This window comes from Labeo rohita, unplaced genomic scaffold, assembly GCF_022985175.1.
Source record: "Labeo rohita strain BAU-BD-2019 unplaced genomic scaffold, IGBB_LRoh.1.0 scaffold_52, whole genome shotgun sequence".
Taxonomy (NCBI): domain Eukaryota; kingdom Metazoa; phylum Chordata; class Actinopteri; order Cypriniformes; family Cyprinidae; genus Labeo; species Labeo rohita.
The window spans coordinates 66,685-90,064 of record NW_026129441.1 but is presented as its reverse complement, the minus strand read 5'-3'; the positions used below and the strand labels follow the sequence as shown (position 1 = coordinate 90,064).

General features: G+C 36.8%; 1 protein-coding gene across 2 annotated transcripts in view; it reads left to right on the top strand.

The window, feature by feature from the left end:
* Window positions 1-23,125, top strand: part of LOC127160995 (NACHT, LRR and PYD domains-containing protein 12) — a 120,819-nt gene extending 97,694 nt beyond the window's left edge. Inside the window, exons 1-8 of one of the 2 annotated variants that reach the window (XM_051103643.1) lie at window positions 3,321-3,604; window positions 6,423-8,220; window positions 10,824-10,997; window positions 12,318-12,491; window positions 12,587-12,760; window positions 16,196-16,369; window positions 22,187-22,233; window positions 22,322-23,125. In XM_051103643.1, coding sequence (XP_050959600.1) covers window positions 3,544-3,604; window positions 6,423-8,220; window positions 10,824-10,997; window positions 12,318-12,491; window positions 12,587-12,760; window positions 16,196-16,369; window positions 22,187-22,233; window positions 22,322-22,887 — 3,168 coding nt within the window. In that variant the 5' untranslated portion in view covers window positions 3,321-3,543 and the 3' untranslated portion in view covers window positions 22,888-23,125. Of the gene's footprint in view, window positions 1-3,320; window positions 3,605-6,422; window positions 8,221-10,823; window positions 10,998-12,317; window positions 12,492-12,586; window positions 12,761-16,195; window positions 16,370-22,186; window positions 22,234-22,321 lie in introns of those variants that run through there. The other variant, XM_051103644.1, reaches the window with a different exon arrangement.
* The last annotated feature ends 255 nt before the right edge of the window (window positions 23,126-23,380 follow it).

Genomic DNA, 23,380 nt, shown 5'->3' with positions numbered 1-23,380 from the left:
AAGTCTTGAAGAGTTCTAGCTCATCTTCTTAGATTCTAAAAGAACCACTGACTGACTGAGGCGAGTCATGAAGATGAATTCCAGGGTTGAGTGGAAATGTCTGGCTCTTTGTGGTCGAGAGCCACAGCTCCGAATGTTGGGGCCCGTCGGGCCTGCCGGGCACGCCCTGTGCCGGCACAGGCTCCCCGTGGGTTCCTCCACACGGGCAGCAATCGGAAGATGTTGCAGACGAGTGAAGAGAGTAAAAAGAGAAAAAGAAGAGATCGGTCGATGCCTTTAAGCTCTCTGGAGGCTGTGCCTCCAGGAGGTCCACGAACCAATGGTAACTTTCACCTTTGGAGGGAAAGTTTACGACTCTTTGTCTGTGAGCATGGTATTTTGCATATGTAATTTGATTGGGTGTTGATGCAAAAACTACTAAGGTTTCTTAAAACACTAATATGTTGCATAGGTATCAACATCTAATTTACACCATCTTTTAGATCATCAAAATACAAATTAAAAGAGTCCAAACATGACATAGGTGGGCTGTATGACTAGTCATCTATCCTAATGCATGCATAAAACAGTAGAAAGACAAATACAAATACAACAGACAAAATGAAAATACAATGCAGTAGTACTGAACAAAATGACCTGGGCTATGTGTGATAGGAAGGTCAAAGAAAGGTTTGTCTGTGAATGAATAGGAAAGAGTCCATTTCTATAGGCATTGTGTCTTTCCTATAGAGAAATGTAGTGTGCAATAAAACCAGTGATATCAGATGGTCACCCTGGCAACTAAGCCCTTTTGGGGTGTTAGTTGCTTTGGGGGGTTGTCTTCAAAAATCCAGCATATAGCTGGGTTGTTGGTTTTAAAGATTATTTGTTAACTGTAACAAATAACTGTATGTCTGATTGGTCCAGATGCTACAGCATGTAGCTTGAATCTGAATCATAATGGGACATTAATTTGCAAGGCAGAATCAGAATCAACACTCATGTCATTTGTGCACAAGAGTTTTATTAACGAAGGACTAACACATAACTAATCTAAACAAGAAAATATAAACTCACTCATACATGGGGGAAGGGCAAGTGAGAAGCAGTTAGAGAGACAAGGAAACAAAGCTATGAAACGAGTCAGTTAACTACCTGGGTGAAACCATCAGTGCTGTCTACAGCTTATACTAAACCTCTGTTTTGTTTAGTTAAATGTATGATACTTGCATTGCCTTGGTCATTGAACAAGTGTCCAAATGCAGTCTTGGGCGAAAGTCTTGATGGTTGGAGCAGTGGTGGTTTTGGCATCGTGATCACGTTCTTCTGGGTCTGAAGAGTGATGAACTCCAAAGATGTTCTGACTCGATGGTGACTGGGAGTTTCTTCCCATGTCAAAGGTGAAGAAGAACCAAGAGCTGAGAGGGACCCAGCTGAAGTCCTGTGATCTTTGGGGAATGGAAAGATAAGGCCGCAAGGCCTCTCACGTCCTTAGGGAAGTTCTGAAGAGTTCTAGCTCATCCTACTCATCCTCGTAGGTTCTAAAAGAACCTCTGGCTGACTTGAGGCAAGTCATGAAGATAAATTCCAGGGTTGAATGAAAATGTCTGGCTCTTTGTGGTCGAGAGCCACAGCTCTGTATGTTGGGGCCTGTCGGGCCTGCCGGGCATGCCCTGTGCCGGCTCAGGCTCCCCATGGGCTCCTCCACACGGGCTGCAATCGGAGGGTTTTGCAGAAGAGAGCGAAGTGAAGAGAGAGGGAGGCGATCAATCGTTTGATGCCTCTAAGCTCTCTGGAGGCTGCACCTCCAGGAGGTCCATGAACCAGTGGTAACTTTCACCTTTGGAGGGAAAGTTTATGACTCTTTGTCTGTGAACATGGTATTTTGCATATGTAATTCGATTGGGTGTTGATGCAAAAACTACTAAGGTTTCTTAAAACACTAATATGTTGCATAGGTATCAACATCTAATTTACACCATCTTTTAGATCATCAAAATACGAATTCAAAGAGACCACACATGGTATAGGTGGGTTATACGACTAGTCATCTATCATAACGCATGCATAAAACAGTAGAAAGACAAATACCAATACAACAGACAAAATTAAAACACAATGCAGTAATACTGTACACAATGACCTGGGCTATGTGTGATAGGAAGGTCAGAGAAAGGTTTGTCTGTGAATGAATAGGAAAGAGTCTATTTCTATAGGCATTGTGCCTTTCCTATGGGCAAATGTAGCATGGGCAAAAGTGCATTCCTCTGGGCAATAAAACCTGTGATGTCAGATGGCCACCCTGGCAACTAAGCCCTTTTGGGGTGTTAGTTACTTTGGGGGGTTGTCTCCAAGACTCCAAGACCGCATATAGCTGGGTTGTTGGTTTTAAAGATTATTTGTTAACTGTAACAAATAACTGTATGTCTGATTGGTCCAGATGCTACACTTCCCGAGAGGAAGGGTCCTGTAAGTTATCTTGTGCAGGAGGGTCACAGAAGGTGCACTGTGCATGTTTCATAGAAAATGCTACAGAAGGATCCCCCATGCATGGTGTGTTAGAGTTCCCAAATTCAAGTGTCACTGATGACAACAGTGGACCGTTGAACTTTCCAATGTTGGGGACTGTTCCACGCAAATCCTTGAACCCTGAAAACCCAGAGAACTTGACAACACAAGATCCAAAGTGTGCAACACCTACTGTGGAAACTGTTCGCAGATATCCTCAGAGGATTCGTACTGCTCCGAAAAGTTTGGATTTATAAGTTACAGTATCACTGGTGTTCTTTGCTAATGTGTTGATTTCGAGAAAAAAGATGTGATGTTCAAATCTAAAGGGGGGGGAGTGTAATAGATGTTCTGAGTAACATTTAAACGTTTAAACCACGCCCCCTTGTATATACGTGTGTGACGTGTATTGAGCATGAGTTCTCAGTAGACAAGTAAGCTCACAGAGTACGTGTCTGTCGTTCCTCTTCCCATATCAGACTCCTATCAAAATATATTACAATTCATTCATATTTTTACATGGCTCAATCATTTTAGGATTTTTTTAAGCAAGCAACACTAAGTTTCATTCCAAGATAAAGCCATATTTGTTGTTTAAATCAAAGTTGGTGGCTAGTTTTGTGTATTCCAGTTAATGAGTTCACCAACAGAATCAGAAGAATAGAGATGTGTGAATGTTTGTATTATTAGATGGAATGCTTTAACTCCTTATTAAAACAATGAGTGTCACTATTATATACAAAGTTGTAATGCAAGTAAATCTGTCCAAAAAAATCTCTCTTTCAGTAGACTATACTCCAGTCCAGATGAAAAATGCCCCAACTGGAGTCAGTGTTGATGTGAAAGCTGAAACAGGTGCAAGTGTTAATGCTCCTGTATTGACTGCAAAAACCTTCACAGGACCAGTGACCATTTATGGCTCAAATGCTGCGAGAAATGGTAGATGTACATCACTATGAAAAGACACATTACTAATTCTAACATCTAAGTAAAAACACGTACTGCTATAACCTCATTGTAATTTTAATAGGACCCACATGATTTAGCACCATTCTAATGTTCCTCACAGATCAACAGAAAACCTCAGAGACAGAAGAGAAAAACAGAGAAATACAAGGTAAATCAACATAAAACAGAGTGTTTTACAGCCAAAAATTTTAACAATATATTTTAAGGCCTGAGCTACAACTACATCACCCCAGTTTCTCATGATAAAAACAGCAATCTTACACACATTTCACAAGAATTACAGAACTGCAGTGTGTATGTGTGGATTAACTTTAACAAGAACAACTGTGCAAGAACATAAGTCAATTACATAATATGTATGTATTTGGTTTGGTAAAGATAATAAAAAATTAGGGCTGTCACTCGAAAATGTTTAACCTAATTAATTACATGGTATTTTGATTAATTAATCTAATTAAGCGCACATCAAATATGGCTGAGAAATTATTCTCAAAAGATAATTTAAAGTCACTGATACGTAAAACATCAAACAAACATTACAAAAAAGTAGCTTTTTGAATAAGAAATTATTTGTTTAATAATGTTAAATTTTATTTAGTTTGATTCAAAATATAATTTATTGCACATAATCATTTGGGCTGCAACAGCCTAACGTAAACTATGGAAAAGAAGATAATTTAATTAACATCTCATTTTTTTGTTCATATGATATAAATCATGGTAACCAAAACAGCTTTATTACCACCAGTCTTCAAAATAGTTTGAAATGACATGAGGGTGAGCAATGCTGCCTTCACGCCATGTCGTAATTACCGCAATTCTGAGATGACAGCACGTAACATTTTACTCATAGCTTTCCATGTTGTCTGACTTAGAGGTAGCGCCTAAGTAGCATCAAAATGAGCCTGGCGGCGGTCACGGGGTACATCTGTCACTGCTCCGAGTCGTAACTCTCAGAAAAATCTGAGTTTACTTTGGCGTTGATAGTTTTGCCATAAAAACACATAATTCAGATAGAGTAGAATGTCACGTGTATTTTATTTTAAGTATATTAAAGGGTTGTCGTGCTGGTGTACCGCTGAAATCTGAGCGTGTTGGGCTGCTGTTCGGCAGGGAGCTGCGAATCTTGAGTCCATAGTAACCTGAGTCCATAGTAACCTGCCCATAAACAAACATTACAGAGTTTTGAGAACATACACCCATATATAATTTAACACCCAAATTAATTAGAATCAGTATTACAACGGATAAAATCAGTTATGCAAGATAAAGCATTTCTGTCATGCGAAATGACCGTTGCTGACACTTTTAGCTGACCGACATGCCTTTACCCTGTATGTTGCGTTGTGCAAAGTAAGAACCTTTACAGCACAGTAAAGACTATAGACAAATAAAATATATACAATGTAACACATATGTTGTAAATAAAATGTAAACAAACCTTAATTTGACTGAAGAAACACATAAAATTGGTGGCGCTCAGGACACGCTCTCTCCTGAAGAGAAAGACTGTGAACCCAACAGCTGGGTTGAAGTGAGTCCGCGCTGAGTTGTTTATCGGAGGGAGGGGAGGGGTGTATAGTTTCAGCAGTCAGTGAGATTGACCCAGCCACTAACCCAACAGCTGTTTTTTTTTGTTTTTTTTAAATTTATTATAAATGATACTCTTAATAATAAACTAAATCTGCCAGCAGGTGGTGGTAAATGTCTTCGATTCGTTAAAATGGCTGATTTGTTCAGGAAACAAGTAAATGACTCTTTTTTATTAATGGGCCATTGAATCATCAGTTCACAATTCGTTCAAAATGCAGATTTAGTCAGAAACTAAACACCGCTGTGCTGCTCGGAGATGTGCAACAATTCTGCTATGGCTTCAAAGGTAATATGTTCTCTGCAAAATTAAGCAAAAATACATAATATTTTGTTTAAAACGTAACTCAATATCAGCTTCTTATTTACTGAGTTGTTGTATAAAATCACATTTAAGCTTGTGATAGATGGCATTTTTTGCACCAATATCTTAATTTTAGGGCATAACTGCATTTGTGGAGTTGTTGCCCTGCATCATATTTGTCAACAGGCAACTATATAAAATATAGTCTAATAATAAGATGACATACAGATCTGAGGGTGGGGCCAGTGCGTTGACAGCGTTAAAATATTTTAATTGTGCTATTTTTTTCATAACTAATTAATCAAGTTAACACGTCAAACTAACAGCCCTAATAAAAGTGTTAAGACAAAGTTGTATAGATTAAATTTGCTTGAGAAATGAATGTTGTGTAATATAAAATGTCAAGACTCGTTTTAATACATTGTATGTGGAATCTAACCTCTAGTTTCACAGACAAGGCTTAAGCCTAGTCCCAGACTAAAATGCATACATTTATGTGATTATTGACGTCCGTGTGCCTAAATGATACAGTTGTTCAAAATGTTTTATGCACAATAAATATTTTAGAATAACTGATAGCTGCAACGATATCAGTGAATTGTCACCTTCAAAGTTAAGAGTGAAATGTGAAGTGAGAATTAATTCTCACATAATGACTCACTTATTCATCTCATTAACTTAACCAAGCAGTGTTAATTTTTACACTAAGGATTTTGCTGTTTTAAAAACGTTTAGTTTTAAAAACTGTGCAGCAAGATAAAATACTTAAAAGCAATAAAGACCTGTTGCTTTTTGAGTGTTAAAAGTACTAAAGGAAAGAGAAGGGAAAGAGGTTTACCTATATAAAATAGGTAAAAACTGTCCAATAACATGTGAAGACAGCATTGTTCTCTTTCCTACAGTAAGCTATTTTGACATGTTGGTTTGGCTTTGAAGCCCAGTGCAGGACAGTGCTGCTCTAGCAGTATGAATATAATATGTTTACCTGCAGAAGTTAATAATATTGTCATATTATTTCATGCCATGTCTTCAAACTTATTTATTATTATGATTATGATTATTATTATTACAGAGGTATTAAAGCTGCAAAAATTCCTGGAAACTCACAAATTCAACATGAGGAAGAAAACAGAACATATTTTCGAGGGCAACACTGAAAATGATGCAAATCTCAAGGCTGTGTACACAGAACTGTTCATCACAGAGGGAGATATGAAAGATGTCAATCACGAACATGAGATTCTGACGATTGATGATGTTTTCAAGAACAAAAAAACACATGACAAATCAATCAAATGTAATGATATATTTACTGAACTGAGGAAAAACAATGAGAAAAACAGTGAGAAAAAGACTGTGCTGACCAAGGGAGTCGCTGGCATTGGAAAAACTGTCTCTGTGCATAAGTTCATCCTGGATTGGGCAGAAGGAGAAGCCAATCAGGATATAGACTGTGTGTTCCTGCTTTCATTCCGAGAGATTAACTTAATTACAAATGAAGATTTCAGTCTCCATGAGCTTCTGCTGGAATTTTATCCTGAACTGAAGGACCTGGAGAAATCAAAGTTATATGAGAAATGTAAGCTTGCATTTATATTTGATGGACTTGATGAGAGTCGCCTGCCTCTGAATTTTAATACTAGATCTCTGAACACTGTTGAGAAAAGATCGTCTGTAGATGTGCTGTTTACAAGTCTGGTCCAAGGTAAGCTGCTTCCATCAGCTCTTGTGTGGGTGACATCACGACCAGCAGCAGCCAATCAGATCCATCCTCGGTATGTGGGTTTGTTCACAGAAGTGCAAGGATTCACTGACCAACAGAAGGAGGAGTACTTCAGAAAAAGAATCAAAGATGAGACTCAGGCCTCCAGAATCATCTCACACATTAAGATGTCTCGTAGTCTCTATATCATGTGCCACATTCCTGTGTTCTGCTGGATCACGGCCACAGTTCTTCAGGATGTTCTCATTGAGAACAATGCAGAGAACATCAGCACAACACTCACTGAAATGTACATTCACTTCCTGCTGATACAGATGGAAATAAAGAACCAGAAATATGATGAACAAGAAGAAAGAGAATGTACAGTGCACTTGCATTTAAATAGAAAGATGATTTTAATGTTAGCCAAGTTAGCATTTGAACAGCTGAAGAAGGAAAATATTGTGTTCTATAAGGAAGATCTGAAAGCTTGTGGTATTGATGCGGGTAAAGAAACTGAGTTCACAGGAATGATCGCTGAGATCTTCAAAAGGGAACACAGAATTCATGGAGCAAAGATTTTCTGCTTTGTGCATCTGAGTGTTCAAGAGTTTCTTGCTGCAGTGCATGTGTTCATCTGTTACCTGAACAAAAACATGCAGGAGCTTCAGTTTTTCTTTAAGCTGTCAGAACAAAATATCACTTTGCAGGAGCTACTGCAGAAGGCTGTTAATAAAGCCATGGAGAGTCAGAGAGGACATCTGGACCTGTTCCTGAGGTTTCTGCTGGGAATTTCACTGGAATCCAGTCAAAACCTGCTTAAAGGTCTGATCACACACACTGAAGACACAACAGAGAGCATAACAAAAATAACTGAATACATTAAGCAAGAACAAAATAAGTACACTATCTCAGGTGAGGCTTCAGTCAACCTATTCTACTGCTTACTTGAGCTCAAAGATCATTCATTATATGAGGAAATCCAGAGTTACCTCAATTCAAATGAACATCCAAGAAGAGACCTCTCATCTTCAATGTGCACAGTGCTGACCTATGTACTGCTCATGTCAGGGAAGGTGCTGAATGAGTTTAACCCAAAGAGGTTCACGTTGTTATCTTTAAACTACAGAAGACTCATTCCAGCTGTGAGATGCTGTAGAAAAGCCCTGTGAGTAATTTCACTGACTGCTATTCAAATAAATGTTTTGTTCTGTATCACTAAACCATTTGTGATGCGATCTAGGAAAACCTGTCAGATGTCTTTTTTTTTTTTTTTTTTTTTTTTTGTCAAAATTAGGTTTTCATCAAATTATTATTCTATAACATCTTGTTTATCATCTCTGAAAATATCTTGATGAAATTCACTTGTTTAGTGCAGAAAAATAGTGATTAATTGCAGCAAGCAGACATGACTGTGTCTTTCTCTTATGTTAAGAATGTGCTGCTGAGGTGCTTTCCCTTAACACCACAAAAACAAACTAACGTAAACATAAATAAACTATGTAACATATTAAATAAAGGTGTATCAATTCACATTCTCCGCCAGTCCTGTGTAAACTACGGCACGCAAAGTTTTTTTTATTTATTTATTTTTTTTATATTGTGAGATGGCAACTGCACAGTCTGAAGTACTGCAGCTGCTCACTTAAGCGATCATACTCATCTCAGTCTGCTCAATCTGGGTGATGTCCAGGGCCTCACTGGGCCCCGGGGCTATGACTTACTGCAGGGCCCCCCAACACAATAATGATAGATATAAATAGCATTTTTATCCTATCAAAATTTCTGCATTAAAATTTCATAATTCTTGCTACCAATTTTAATAATAATGAACAAAAACTAGCCTAATAAAAACAAGCTTACTGAGTTTACTGTTGTTGTTCTAAACCTGTATGAGTTTCCTTCTGTTGTTGAATGCAAAAAAATATAGTTGGAATAATACTGGTAAACAAACAGTTGCTGGACCTCCTTCCATAGTATGAAAAAAAACTACACTTATGGAGTCGGTGGGGACCAGAAATGTTGAAAAGAATAAAGAAATTCATACAGATTTAAAGCAACTTGAGGGTGAGTACATAATGACAATTTTTATTTTGGGGTGAACTATCCCTTTAAAATCTCATCATGTAATGACAAGATCTCATATCGCCTACTACTGGTATGCTTTACATATGCTTTATCTTTAACTATGTTCATTTTGAAGACAAATGACTGTTGAAGAGTAGACAGGCATTTTGACACTTAACTATGTGTATTTGAATGTTTAAAAAAACTCAAGTTTAGTCAGGCGTTGTATGAGCAGGTGTGCACTATGAGTATCAGGCTGAAACCGTTTTAATGTGCGTATTTGCCAAAATTAATTCTGCCTTGCTGCTTAATGTCCTTGAACAATTAAATTTGTTAGCTTTGCTTAAACCACAATGCTTAAAATGCATTTAAATTAAAAGTTCAGCCTACATCATGACGCGCAAAATGATTTACATTTTCTACCGGGTTCTCTCAACCCATAAGCAAATATACGTAGTTCAAACACAAAAACACAAAACAAACAAACAAACAAACAAACAAACAAAAAAACAATAGACTAATACATCCAGCAAGTTTAGAATCAAACTAACCTAAAATCTGTGGGAACGATGACGCTGTGTTTTTATCTGCTCCATGTGCCTGGTCCACTTGCTATTTCACAAATTTCACACCATCATCAGCTTTAGTAGCCTAAAATAAGATGAGGATTTAAGATGAGAACTCATGTTTTCCCCTCTCTTCATTTTTTTTGATAGCCCCCTTTGTTATTAGAAACATTGACATTTTTACCTATCGAAGATAAGTTCTATTGTGTACCATTTCCAGATTATGCCAGAACAAAGTGAAAAGAGGTGAATGCCGACATTTGGTGCAGTGATCACCGTGCAGAGGTCATTCAAAAGTAAAATGCATTTGATTTGTAAACCAAATTCAAACGTGACGTTTTAATCTCTAATGGTAATGCATACAATTCACAGGAAATCCTTAATGACGCTAAGTAGGGGTGTGGCGGGGCTTTGGCGATTGGCGCTACCAATGGCCAGTCATTCTACTCCACAGCCAATCACAGACCCCATCCTTGCTCTGGCCCCGGGGCCTCAGCCCCACTTAGCCCAATGGTTAATGCAGCCCTGGTGATGTCAGTGCCCTAAATTATGTTATAATTAACTATTTTACATCCAGAGATGAAGGTTTAGATGATGAAGTTACTAAAGAGTAGGAGCCCAATGACAGTCTGTTTTATGCACAGTGTGTGAACAGCTGCGCTGTGCTCGCTTTTATTACAAGGTAGGTTGCATTATTCATGCTATTTAAACATAAAATGGGTGATCAAAAGTTCAGAGACTATGCCCATGATAAACACCCGAAAACAGATGTTAATCTGTTTATGTAATGATGATGTAGTATAGCGCTCCTAACTTGACAGACAGCTTTCGTTAAACCCGTAAAGTGAAAGCCACCTCACTTTAAAGCCGTGTTACTCAAAATTCCATTCCTGAAAATCATCAACAACTAACTTAAGATAATACATAACTTTGGTTATGTTCAAAACCTAAAAAAGGTCAAATTTCACCATGTGTTGGGTTTTCCTATATAGCATCACATTTAAATCTCAAAATACTATGTAAAAATTTTCCCCCAATTTTGAAGAGTAAAATATGTTACTGACAAAAAAAAACAAACAAACCAAAAAAATCCTGGAACATTAGGAAACTAATCTGGCTAAACATTCTGTTCTGGCAGTTTTGACAGTTGTGGTTTTGATGAAACATGCGGTGAAACTGTTTCTTCTGCTCTACAAGAAACAAACTCTCATCTGACAGAGCTGGACTTGAGTAACAATCACCTGCAAGATTCAGGAGTAAAGCTGATTTATGATGGACTGAAGAGTCCACACTGTCAACTGAACATACTGAGGTTTGACATTCACATTCACTAAATCACTATATTCAAGAATGTGGAAAAATAGGTGTCTCACAACTATAGCTAGCAGATATGTTCCCTGTCTATATTGTATGATTGTATCAGTGGCATTTTCTCCAAGAACACAAGGAAGGCAATGCCTACTCAAAAAACCTGATAAGAAAACAATCAGAGTTCCCAACCATCCAGGAAAACCTGGAAATTTGTAATGCAGTGTACCAGTTATAAGAATGAAATATTACCTAAACTTCCTTAATGATTTCTTTAACAGTTTATTTAAAAAAAAAAACTTTTCCATGTTATTTGGAAAAAAAAAGTTCCCTTCTTTATGGATTTAATTTTTACAATACCTTTATTCTCACTTCATCAGTAAAATCCTCAGCTCTTAGGATCATATTTTTCTTGGTTCTTGCCTGGAGTAGGACAGATGCGTTTGTTGATAACTTGGCAATGACTGTGATTAGATCATTAAGTCAGTGAGTTGAACTGGATCAGTTTGATTCATGAATGATTTGCAGCAGTGTTGAGCACAAATGCACAGATAAGTTATGAGCTTAACCCTCAGGAGTTGACCCTGAGGCATTTTTCAGGCCTTGGAGATGTTGTGACATTTGTATTTACTTAAGTTACTTATTACATAAAGTGGTAACATTTATACAGTATGTGTACAGTAATACAGTATTAACAAATTATTTGCAAACTATAGTTAATCAATAGCTTATAAACTTGTTAATACATTAATAGACTATATACAAACAGTGAGGTCTTTGATTGTCACTGTAATTAACACATTTTTATTGGTTATACAGCTTATACAGTATAGTTTATAGAGTATTTAATGGAAGGTCCCTATAAAACATGGAAACCCAATGTGTGTAGGTGTGCTTAATGTATTTGTAAACATTTTAAGGATAACTGAATATTAGTGCAAGTAATGTCCAATAAAGGATGGTTTAAAGCACTTAATTTATGACATTTTCAGATTGTCTGTGACCCAATCTAAAGTGAGAACAATCTGCAGTTAATAAGCAACAAAGCATTATCTAGCTCTTTACATATGAGGTGATTAAACACATTAATTACAGTGACACTAAATGATGAACTCAGTATTTGTATATAGCCTACTAATGTATTAACTACAGTTTATAAACTATTAATGAACTATGCTATTTTTGAAATCATATAGAAGTGCTTTGTTGTAGTGTTCGTATTATAAAGTGTTATTCAGTACAAACATGCACTCCAGATTATAAACTATATAACATATAAGATAAACTCACATTAATATGTCTTTTTGTTTTGTTCTCTTCACAGGCTGTCTGGGTGTCATCTCACTGCTCAGTCCTGTGAAAGTTTATCTTCAGCTTTACAGTCATCAAACTCTGTCCTGAGAGAGCTGGATCTGAGTAACAATGACCTGCAGGATTCTGGAGTGATGCTTCTTTCTGATGGACTGAAGAGCCCAAACTCTAAGCTGGAGATATTGAGGTTGGAGTTTGAAATACTTGATTATTTATTTATTTATTTATTAAAAATAATCACACTAAGATTAATTCTGTATTTAATATGTTCTTCTTGATCAGATTTTCCATATGTAATCTCACTGCTCAGTCTTGTGGGAATTTAGCATCAGTTTTGAAATCCTCAAACTCTGTCCTGAGAGAGCTGAACCTGAGTAACAATGACCTGCAGGATTCTGGAGTGATGCTTCTTTCTGAAGGACTGAAGAGTCCAAATTGTCAGTTGGAGAAACTGAGGTAACTGGTTTCCCATAAAATAATTAACAAAATGCTACCATAATAAATGGCCATTGAATTTTTCAGCAAATGTTTAATCTCCTCTCAATGCAATGCCAGAACAAGAGACAAACACATTCCCAGATAGCATCCAGATGTGGGCCACTTAAAGCAATGATACTGCACTGCTGGCCTTCTTATGACCCGGACAAAATGGATGTAAGCCTTAAGTGGCTCATATGTAAAATAGCATAAATAACCCAAATGTAGTAAAACACATGTGGCACTCTTTAGGCAAAGATGCAGTGTTCACAGAGATGTGTAATCTGAATGTGACCCTAAAGTGGCCCATGAAGTGCCAACCAAATGTGGGCCACCTTGGGCAAAACTGTGGCACAATCGACAAAGGCTAATCAGGGTGTAAACTAAATGTGGTCCACACACATATGTTTCAGCAAATGTGGCCTAATCATATTAAAATGTATCTGGGCCAGTTTTGGCAAAGATATGGCACAGTAAACACTGTCTAATGTGGCTGTGAGCCTAAAGTGGCCTGCATATGATGCCACAAATGTGGCCCAGTTATCTTAAAATGTATCTGGGACAGTTCTGGCAAAGATATGGCAGAGCAAGCACTGGCTAATGTGGACGAGAGCCTAAAGTGGCCTGCATATAAAATGACAAATATTGCTCAAATAGTTCATAACAATTTGGGCCACTTTTGTCAAATTTATGGCACAATCAGCATTGCCTAGTCAGTGTATAAGCCTAACTTGCCCAACATTTGACATGGCAAATATGCCCCATATATCATGCAAAATATGAAGGCCACTTCTGGTTTGGATGTAGCACTTGATACTGGCTAACTGAAATGTAACTTTGAAATTGTAAATTTTACCTAAATATTTTAATAGAATTTGGCTACTTTTAGTAGGATACAACACAGTTAACTGATGCAGGCTGATATGGATATGAGTCTTAGAACCAGTAATATCATATGTGTACTGTGCAGCATAAAAACAGAAGTGCACTATAATGATAGCTCTTACAGACTTACTCTGTAGGTAAGAGTGAGAAGCATTTAGGTTCAAACTCGTACAGAACTGTTTAATGATAGCTCTTACAGACTTGCTCTGTAGGTAAGAGTGAGAAGCATTTAGGTTTAATCTTGTAAAGAACTGTTTTTAAAGTCAGAGACATTTAAAATGCAGCTTGTGCAAAACTTGGGTTGCAATGATTTTACCAACTTATTTGAACATTTAGGGGAGGCTTTTTTAAATAACCCTTTATAATATGTTGAGTGTTTTTAATGCATAAATCACTGAAGGCTTAGTGTGGCCCAGAAAATATATATTTATGCTTTATTTGGTTCATTATTAGCTAAAATGTGGCTGTGCAGTGGCTGGCTTGTGGACCACTGCCAAAATGTCACCAATTTGGGGAAGAGCAGGGTTAGAATAAAAATCAACTGTGGCCCACATTAGGGCCAGTTTTGGTTTATTTGGTTGGCTTACATGCGGCAATGCTAAGGCTTACTTGAGGCCCAAATCTGACAAACAAGACCGGACTGTCCAAAAGCTATTACTCCATGCGATGTCAAATGTGATCTGGAACAAGGTTTTTGGGTCTGGGCCAGAATTAAAATCAGTGTTGCCCAGATTGGGCCAGTTCTGTTTTATTTTTATTTATTTATTTTCATGGCTGACATTGTGACTTCCTTTGGCTTGTTGCCCAAATGTGGCAAACAGGAATGGATTACAAGTGCCATTATTCCATGCAGTATGTGGGCCAGATGAAAGTGTAATGTGTGGACCTGATCTGGGCCTCAGGAATTTTGCTATCTGGGTTTGCAGGCATTTTTACAGTTGTCTCTCTGTAGATGTGGATTGTATTAAGAATAAAAATGATTATACATAATATACTTAGCAATCAGTTCAGACATTGGATATTACTGATGTTACAGCTTGTTTTTTCAAACAATTTGACACTTTCTCCAAACACAGGTCTTAATTCTAAAAGGGGTTTAAGTCTAAAAGGGGGTGGAGTGGGTAGATTAGGGTGTGTAACAAGAGAGGAGAAGGAGAGGGACAAGAGATGAGTGGAGAGGAGGACATTGGTGTAGTGGAAAGATCAAGAGAAGAAACTGTAAGAATACATGGACAGAAAAGTTGTGTAGAGTGAGATAGAAGAAAAGGTAGAAGTTAAAGACAAATTTCAAATGAAATCAGAGTTACCCTAACAGACTACGTAGGAAATTATGACCTTTTCTTTATAGAAGCTAGGGAACAGGTCTAAAGTCTTTAGAAGAGTCTTTAAAAGAGAGTTTGTCAATACAATTTTATATTTATAAATATTGTGCAGATTTGTAGTCCTCCTGGGACAACTTCTGTTATTTACATGTAAATGTCCAAACATTATTCTTAACTAAAGTTTGAGAACATTCAGGTGTACAATCTAGATTATTTTAAATGGAACAAGAACATTATTGACATGGTGGTCCTGTGGAGATGATGAGAGGAGCTTGTCAAGTATGCATTTAGCCTTCTCACATTTTTTGTTTCCTCTATGATATAACCACAGCAAGTATGTGGTGTAAATAAAATGCAGTGCAGATTAGATTATCTTCCAGACGAAAAGGCCAAAAGGCAGGCAGGATCAATAATTCAGTGTAATTAATGTACAACAGGCATATCATTATGACCACCTTCCTAATATTTTGTGGCCTCACTTTTGCTGCCAAAACAGCTGTGACCTCTCGAGGCATGGACCCAACTAGACCCCTGAATGTGTGCTGTGGTATCTGGCACCAAGATGTTAGCAGCAAATCTTTTCAGTCCTGTAAGTTGTGAGGAAGGGTGTCCATGGATTGGACTTTTTTGTTCAGCACATCCCACAGTGCTCGATTGGACTGAGATCTGGGGCACTATCATGGGTATCATTTCACAGGTGGCATGATCAAGAGTCATAAATAACAAACACGTTTGATATTTATAATTTGGGATCTTGTGGGCTCTGACGTGATGGTCCTGTGGAGTAAATTAATCATAATGACATCACATAACTGAGGATTTTTTGGACAAAAAGTAATTAGTGACAAGCCTTGAATCTGGCTATTTCCCCTGATTGCTTAGGGGTGCAAATCGGGCTCAGAATCAGGCTTAAAATCTTTCTGTGTTGTGTTTACAAGTGAAACTGTGAGAATCTGCAAGCGGCTTCTTACTTAATTTTAGAACATGAGGTTTTGTTTTTAAATCTTATCTTTATATTCTTTCTCTCACTACAGTAGTTTGTTGGCATAAGATTTCAGCAGCAGTATTGTTTGTGTGAAAATCTAACACCTTATTTTTGCATTAAATTTTTTTTTTTTTTACCAGTTGTTTTTAGTGAATAATCAGTTCAATATAAAAAGAACAAACACACTAACATGATGTGGACTGTTACTGTATGTTTTTGTAGGTTGTCTGGCTGTATGGTGACAGGGAAAGGCTGTCATAATGTGTCTTCAGCTCTGACATCAAACCCCTCACACATGAGAGAGCTCGATCTGAGCTACAATCACCCAGGAGATTCAGGAGTCAAACTACTCACTGAAAAACTGTTGGATTCAACCTGCTCACTGGACAAACTCAAGTATGTCAAGCAGGAGGAGTTTTTGGGTTTATTCTTTAAACTTTTCAGTGTCTCTGTAAAATCTTAACTAAACTGTTCAAACAAAACAAATTAATAACAAAACATTACTTTAACTTCCTAACTGGCCACAAAACCAGTGAAAATACAACAAAAATTGAAAATACAAAAAAAATACAACCCGCAACTGCTCCTCGGGCACTGCAGCGATAGCAGTATGGCTGCCCAGTGCTCCGGGTGTGTGTTCACTACTGTGTGTGTTCTTGGACGGGTTAAATGCAGAGCACAAATTCCGGGTATGAGTCACCATACCTGGCCACATGTCACATACTTTCCTTTCCTTTTTAAGAATAATAATAATAATAATAATAATAAAAAAGAATTAAAATTTATTTCTTATTTTTTGCTATCATGATTCTAGCATATATTAAAGTTGAAATGAACATAGGACTTTTTCAGTGTTTAAGAGCTATAATCGGGTCTCCGGTCCATCTACCAACCCAGAAAACTTGAAAAATGACAACCCAGTAAGTTTTGGCAAGTCTTTTTTGCAAGCTTGTGAAAACATACTGCCTAGTTAAGCAACGTGACATAACCAAGAGAGTGCAGTTTTCCTTGAAAACCACGATTGTAAATTTGACATTGATTTTCAAGAGTTCAAAGGAGTTAATGTACATTTTTGTACAATAAAATCACAGCAGAACAGTTACGCATCGCTAAGCAACATACAATGTTTCGTTACTGAATGAATCATTTGAGTCAATGATTCAATGGTCCATTCGTAAAGACAGGCACTTGCTTCATTCTTGAATTAATTAGTCAGCATTTGAAGGCATGATTCAGTGACTCATTCATTAAAACAGTCACTTGCTGCCACCTATTGGTGGTTTACTTTCATATTTAAAAGTAGCTTAACTTTGTTTTTTTCCAACAATTCATATTATTATATTTAAAAAAAAAAAAAAAAGATTTTAAACACCAAGTTCATAACATTATTTATATTGTTGCAGTTTTGCAATGTAAATAGTTTCATGCTACTTTTTAGCTTCATTAAACGTGTAAATGCGTGTAAATGCATCTAAATGCCTCTTCAGCTGCTTCTGTTTCTTCTGCAGTGGAAATATTGGATTTGTTCATACCAATTTCATTTGTTTGGTAACAGCCCTATATGGGTTTTTTTTAAGTTAAGTGAAATAATTCATAGAAAGAAATAAAAGAAGAAATAAATAAAAAGAATTTGAAATAAAAGCTGACTCATGCACTTAGTATGCTTAGGGAAAATTGCCTTTTAAATAGGCAAAAAAGATACCTGGACATTTTAAATACATTTTAGTATCTAGTAACTTTAGTCTTATAAAACATTCTCAACAACAAAATTGTGTGGCCAAATGAAGATGCTGAGTGGCTAGTAATTTTGGAAAACCACTAGCCACAGTGGCTGGTAAGCAAAAAAGTCAAGCCCTTTTTGTAACTCATGTATTTTAACATAAACTTGTGTGTCTGACAGTTTAAGCAATAAGACATTAATTGCTAAATAACACATTAATTTAGTACTCACATGCTGGGTGACAGACACTTTCTGTCTGTGTGCTGCAGATGTGTGCGCTCAAAAAACCCTTTATCAGAAGTTTAAACTGGTATGGCTATAAAACACATGATTTCAGCTTGATGTACATGATAATCAAAACCAAACAGATGTTTTTTGGCAGAGATCTGAGTTATGAGCTGTAAAGGCACAGCTCTGTTCTAGAAACAGGGCAGTGAGCAGCAGCTCATTTGCATTTAAAGAGATAAAACACGAAAACTTTTCTGCTTCCACTCAAAATAGGCATTTTAAAAATTATATATCAAATGATCTGTGGGGTATGTTGAGCTGAAACTTCACAGACACATTCTGGGGACACCTGAGACAGTCTGTGCTCACACTGTCAGTTTTTGGGATTGACAACCGCATTTACTTACAGGTGTGTGTCTTGAAATGTGCCGTTCACACAGAAATATTGAAATATTGTCTGTATGAACGTACAACAGGAGTCAAGCCCGTATTTCTTACCAGTAACTTTAGCAACAGTGACAAAAGTAATATCCAAGATGGCAACGTCCATAAAATTGAAAATCCTATAACTTTCTTACACAACAAGAGTTTTAGACAAGGGAGATGAGCCGTGAGTTCATCTATCAAACTTACATTAATTGACAGCAGCTTTTAAATTTGGGTAAAGAGAGGAGAGGAGAGTCGTATGCAGAACAAAAAAATTGATGAGAGGAGCTCTGGTGGAGACTGGATTTAAAACTTTCAGATGACACACAGCTCATTTCTCTATCACTGTAAATTACCGAAACCACACACGAAAGCAAGCAAACACATGCGTTTGTGCAGCATCAGTGCCCTGACTACTGAAGAAGGGAGCTGATTGAGACATACCTTATGAGACAAGACTATTCGAACTCTAACTGTCAAACATTCAAATCTAAACTGAAGCCCAAGCTTCCTTTTTATGTACTATTTTGGTATCACTTTAGATTGGGGAATGCATATGTACTATCAACTAATAATTTCTCCTCAATAAACTCATAGTTAGTAAGGTAGTTGTTAAGGATGGAGTGGGTTAACGGATCCAAAATATATAGTCTTACAGACATTAATAAGTACTAATAAACAGCCTATTTGCTTGTAATTTGCATACATTGTGAGAATTAGTAAAATGCATAAAATGCAGCTGTTTCTGTATAGATTCTGCAGCACATATGCAGCAGTTTAAAAGTGCAAGGTTTTTATAAACGAATGCATAACAAATAATATATAGGCAACAACAAGGTTTAACACTAGAACCGCCACGGGGTCAATTTTACCCGTACCTGTTATTCAGATGTACATAACAGATTTTCAATAAAACACTCAACTCTCCCAGTCATTGACTTTTACTAAAATTGTGTAATTTAAAATCCCCTGGTGTTAAAAAGTGTTCAGATAATACCAGATCGAAAAACTGAGCATTTATACCTAAAAGCACCAGCGCGGGTCAAATTTACCCACTATATAATGCGTATATTTTCGCACTGTCATAATCTTGCCGGTTATGTTTTACATTGTACATTGCTAGGCAGCGCCTTTTACTTACTAAATTAGTGGTTATCAGTTTCATAAATAAAGTCAATATGAGTAAAAGAAGGCAGTTGATTTTTGACGAAGAGGTATTAGAAGCACTAAATACCATGATTATTGCAGAGTCTGTTATGCGTCCTGGGTCGGCTCAGCATCTGACGGCTCAACTGACAGCGATCTCATATTTAGATGTTTAGCCTAACGTTACACATATTGTTAAAACTTTGAATTATTCAATTTTTGTTTTGCATTTTCTATTGTTTATTGTTCGCTACTGTGTTGTTATTTATTCTAGTCTGTCCGTTTCCTGAAAAAAAAATCCGATCTATGTAATGAATACAACCCTTTTTTTCTTTTTTTTTCTTTTTTTTTTTTGATTACCCTAAGTTTATTTGTGTTGTTCTCTTATTTAAATTATAAATATAAGTAAACAAATCATTCATTAGGTGAAGCTGTGTACTTGAATTTGACATTGCATCATCATATGCAGTGTGCGCGAGTTATTATTACACATTGTTGTCTATGGGCTATTTTAGTAATTTAAATAACATGAATTGTCTTAATTTATTGAATAATGACAACAAATTCTAATATTACACCACACAATTATGTAGTTACTTCTTTTTAATTCCCTTTGTCAGCGCAGTCTTGTTTATGTTAAATTGACTATTATGAAAACGGACTGTAGCCTCCATAAAAATCTATAAACAAAACAACAGGGCAAAAATATAAGTTGATGACTAGACAATCATTTTTTTATGACACTAGGCACTTCTTTATCAAGACAGTGACATAATACAGTGGAATAAAATCTTCTTTAGCCATATCAAAACACTTGTTTGCGCGTGGGTAAACTTTACCCGCATGGCGGTTTTAGGTATACAGCGACCTCTGGCGGTTCTAGTGTTAATCTGGCCACAGAGGAACACAACTATTGTTGCTTGATATAAAGAGACATAATCCCCAAAACAGAGCTTCGGTCATGCGCAATACTGAAATATCTGCTAGATGTGAATACTTATTTTTGTCAACCTAGCAACTATGTGTGCATGCTCTCTTCACAGTGAACAAAAGTGCTGGCCTTCAGAAAACACCAGTAAACTTTCAGTTTAGTGATCTCCACTTCATATTCTATTCTCAGAAAAGTGTCATTCATCAAGTGTTCATTTACAAAAGAGAGAGCGAGAGACTGTGTATGTATGAATTACTGTTGTTTTCGCCACATTTCCCTTTTAACAGTGCAACTGTGGCTTTACATTACTTAAAAATAATGATATTACAAACTCCTTAATGAGAAAAATAATGTAGCTCTATTTTATTGAGAAAATTGTGGGGCAGTGCTGAAGTTTCTGTGTTGCTGAATGTGTGTGATCCCCCTATTTTGCCACTGGTTTTAAAATGTAAAACTAAAGTAGGTACTTTAACACATTGTCTGTGGTCATATAACAGACTGCAAAGGTATTGGTTTTTGGTGCTGGGGAAATAGAAAAGATCTTTAAAATGCAGTTTTTGACTTTTAAAGTTTTTAAAGTTTTTGACTCTTGACATTTTAACTTAGTCTCATTGGTGTTGGGTATTCCTAGTGGATGCATTGCTTCATCTGCTAATAAGAAATTGTATAATATTCTGTCTTTTGCTGCCAGAATATAATATTTTACTTTTAGTGATTAGTGATAAATCTCCATCACTTAAAGGCTGGCATAAGGTAATATTTGAGCTGATTCCCCTGTAGAGTCTTACCTATGCATTACCTATGGACCCCATATCTGGACTATTTGTAACCTCGTCTTCGCCTTATTATATTACAAGGAATATTGTATTTGTATAACTCTCTAGACAATGAACTTTTTTTTTTTTTGATGTCTTGTAATATTGGTATTGTAGTAAAATATAGATATATAGATATATATTTGAAGAGTTCAGACGCAAAACCAGCTAACAGCCATCTTGGTCAAAAATGAGATGAAGATAGTGAGTGAATGCTCTCAACACATATTATACATCCATCAAATACTTTTACTTCAAACTCGCTAAATTCCAGCCTCAGCCCAATCAGAATAACGGTACTTACATAGAAACCTATACAAAGTTGCCAGAAAGAAATGTGAATTTAAAAAAAAAAACACACGTCAGATGGATTTAGAGGCTTTTGCATCTGAACTCTTCATATAAATATATATGTTACAAATCTGCCTGAAAGAGGCCATGTATCTATACCGTCCTAATGCATGAGTTTGAGTGGCCAAAGACTCTCCATGGATCGCAGCTGGAGAATTGCAGAGATTAGTTGAGTCTTGGGGTCAGAAAATCTTACAAAAAATTCCTAACAGCTCCTATATCAATCACAAGTTGTTTGGGAGGGTTTTAAGAAAAGACTCAAGAAAAGAAAATTCTCTCAAAGATGAGCAAACACTCAAGATGAGTTTGGTGCACACAGGAGTAAAAAAGTACCCCATGTGTACCATGAAATATACTGCTGTATCTTTGATGTTGTAGGGCTATATTTCTTCTGGAGGTCCTGGACACTGGTCCTGGCAACTGCATAACAACAGTCTAGCAACCACCCCAAATACCTTAGCAACTGCACAGCAACAATACAAGTACCCTGGCAACTAAGTAGCAACTCCCTAGCAACTGTCTTGAGTACCTTGGCAACTGCATAGCAACAGTTTATTGACTGACTGAATGTGTGTGTGTGTGTGTGTGTTTTCTAGTGTGGATCATGAAGGAGAATCCAGGATTACAGCAGGACTGAAGAAATGTACGTCTACAAACACACACACACACACACACACACACAGCTGTAGTGATTGTCGTTGTGTTATAAATGTGTCTGCTCTTGTGTTCAGATGCCTGTTTTCTCACACTGGATCCAAACACAGCACACAAACAACTCATTCTGTCTGAGGAGAACAGAAAGGTGACGTGTGGGAGAGAGAATCAGTCATATTCTGATCATCCAGACAGATTTGATGTGTATCTTCAGGTGTTGTGTAGAGAGAGTGTGTGTGGACGCTGTTACTGGGAGATTGAGTGGAGTGGAGATCATTATGTGGATGTATTAGTGTCATATGAGAGTATCAGCAGGAAGGGACGGGGTGTTGAGTGTATGTTTGGACATAATGATCAGTCCTGGAGTTTGATCTGCTCTCCTGACAAATACTTATTCACACACAATAACATACAGTCTGTTCTCTCTGTGAAGCCCATCAGTCGTAGAATAGCAGTGTCTGATAATGATGATGATGACTATATCAGTAGAATAGGAGTGTATGTGGATGTGAGTGCAGGAACTCTGTCCTTCTACAGCGTCTCTGACACAATGAGTCTCATCCACACAGTCCAGACCACATTCACTCAGCCGCTCTATCCTGGTTTTTATGTTGAATATGGATCATCGGTGAAACTGTGTTGATGAATCAGAATAGACTGATGAGAGATTGTACCCATAATGCTTTGAGCTGATGATGAATCAGTAAGAGTGAGATGTTATTGAGTCTCTTCATGACATTAATACTGCAGCTCAACTTCTGTCACTAAAATAACAGAATAAATGTGTCAGAAATCACCATATAGACAGTAACATCAGTGTGTGTATATTTGTTTTTATTGTGTCTCATCAATCATTTGTTTTATTAGTGTCAAAATGTAAAAATGTGATTGAAGCATGATTGATAAAGAACATGTAATTCATTTCTCTCTATTGTTTTTGTACAGAAATAAAACAATGACAAATTAACTTGAGATCGGGATGTTTGTATCATGAATATAATCGACTTCTGACAAGACTGAAATGAGTTTCTGACATTATAAAATATGACATTAATCACAGCATTTAATAAAATATATTATTGTAACTACAGTAAAACTGTATTAAATTATTATGAGATATCTTTTAATAAGTGAAC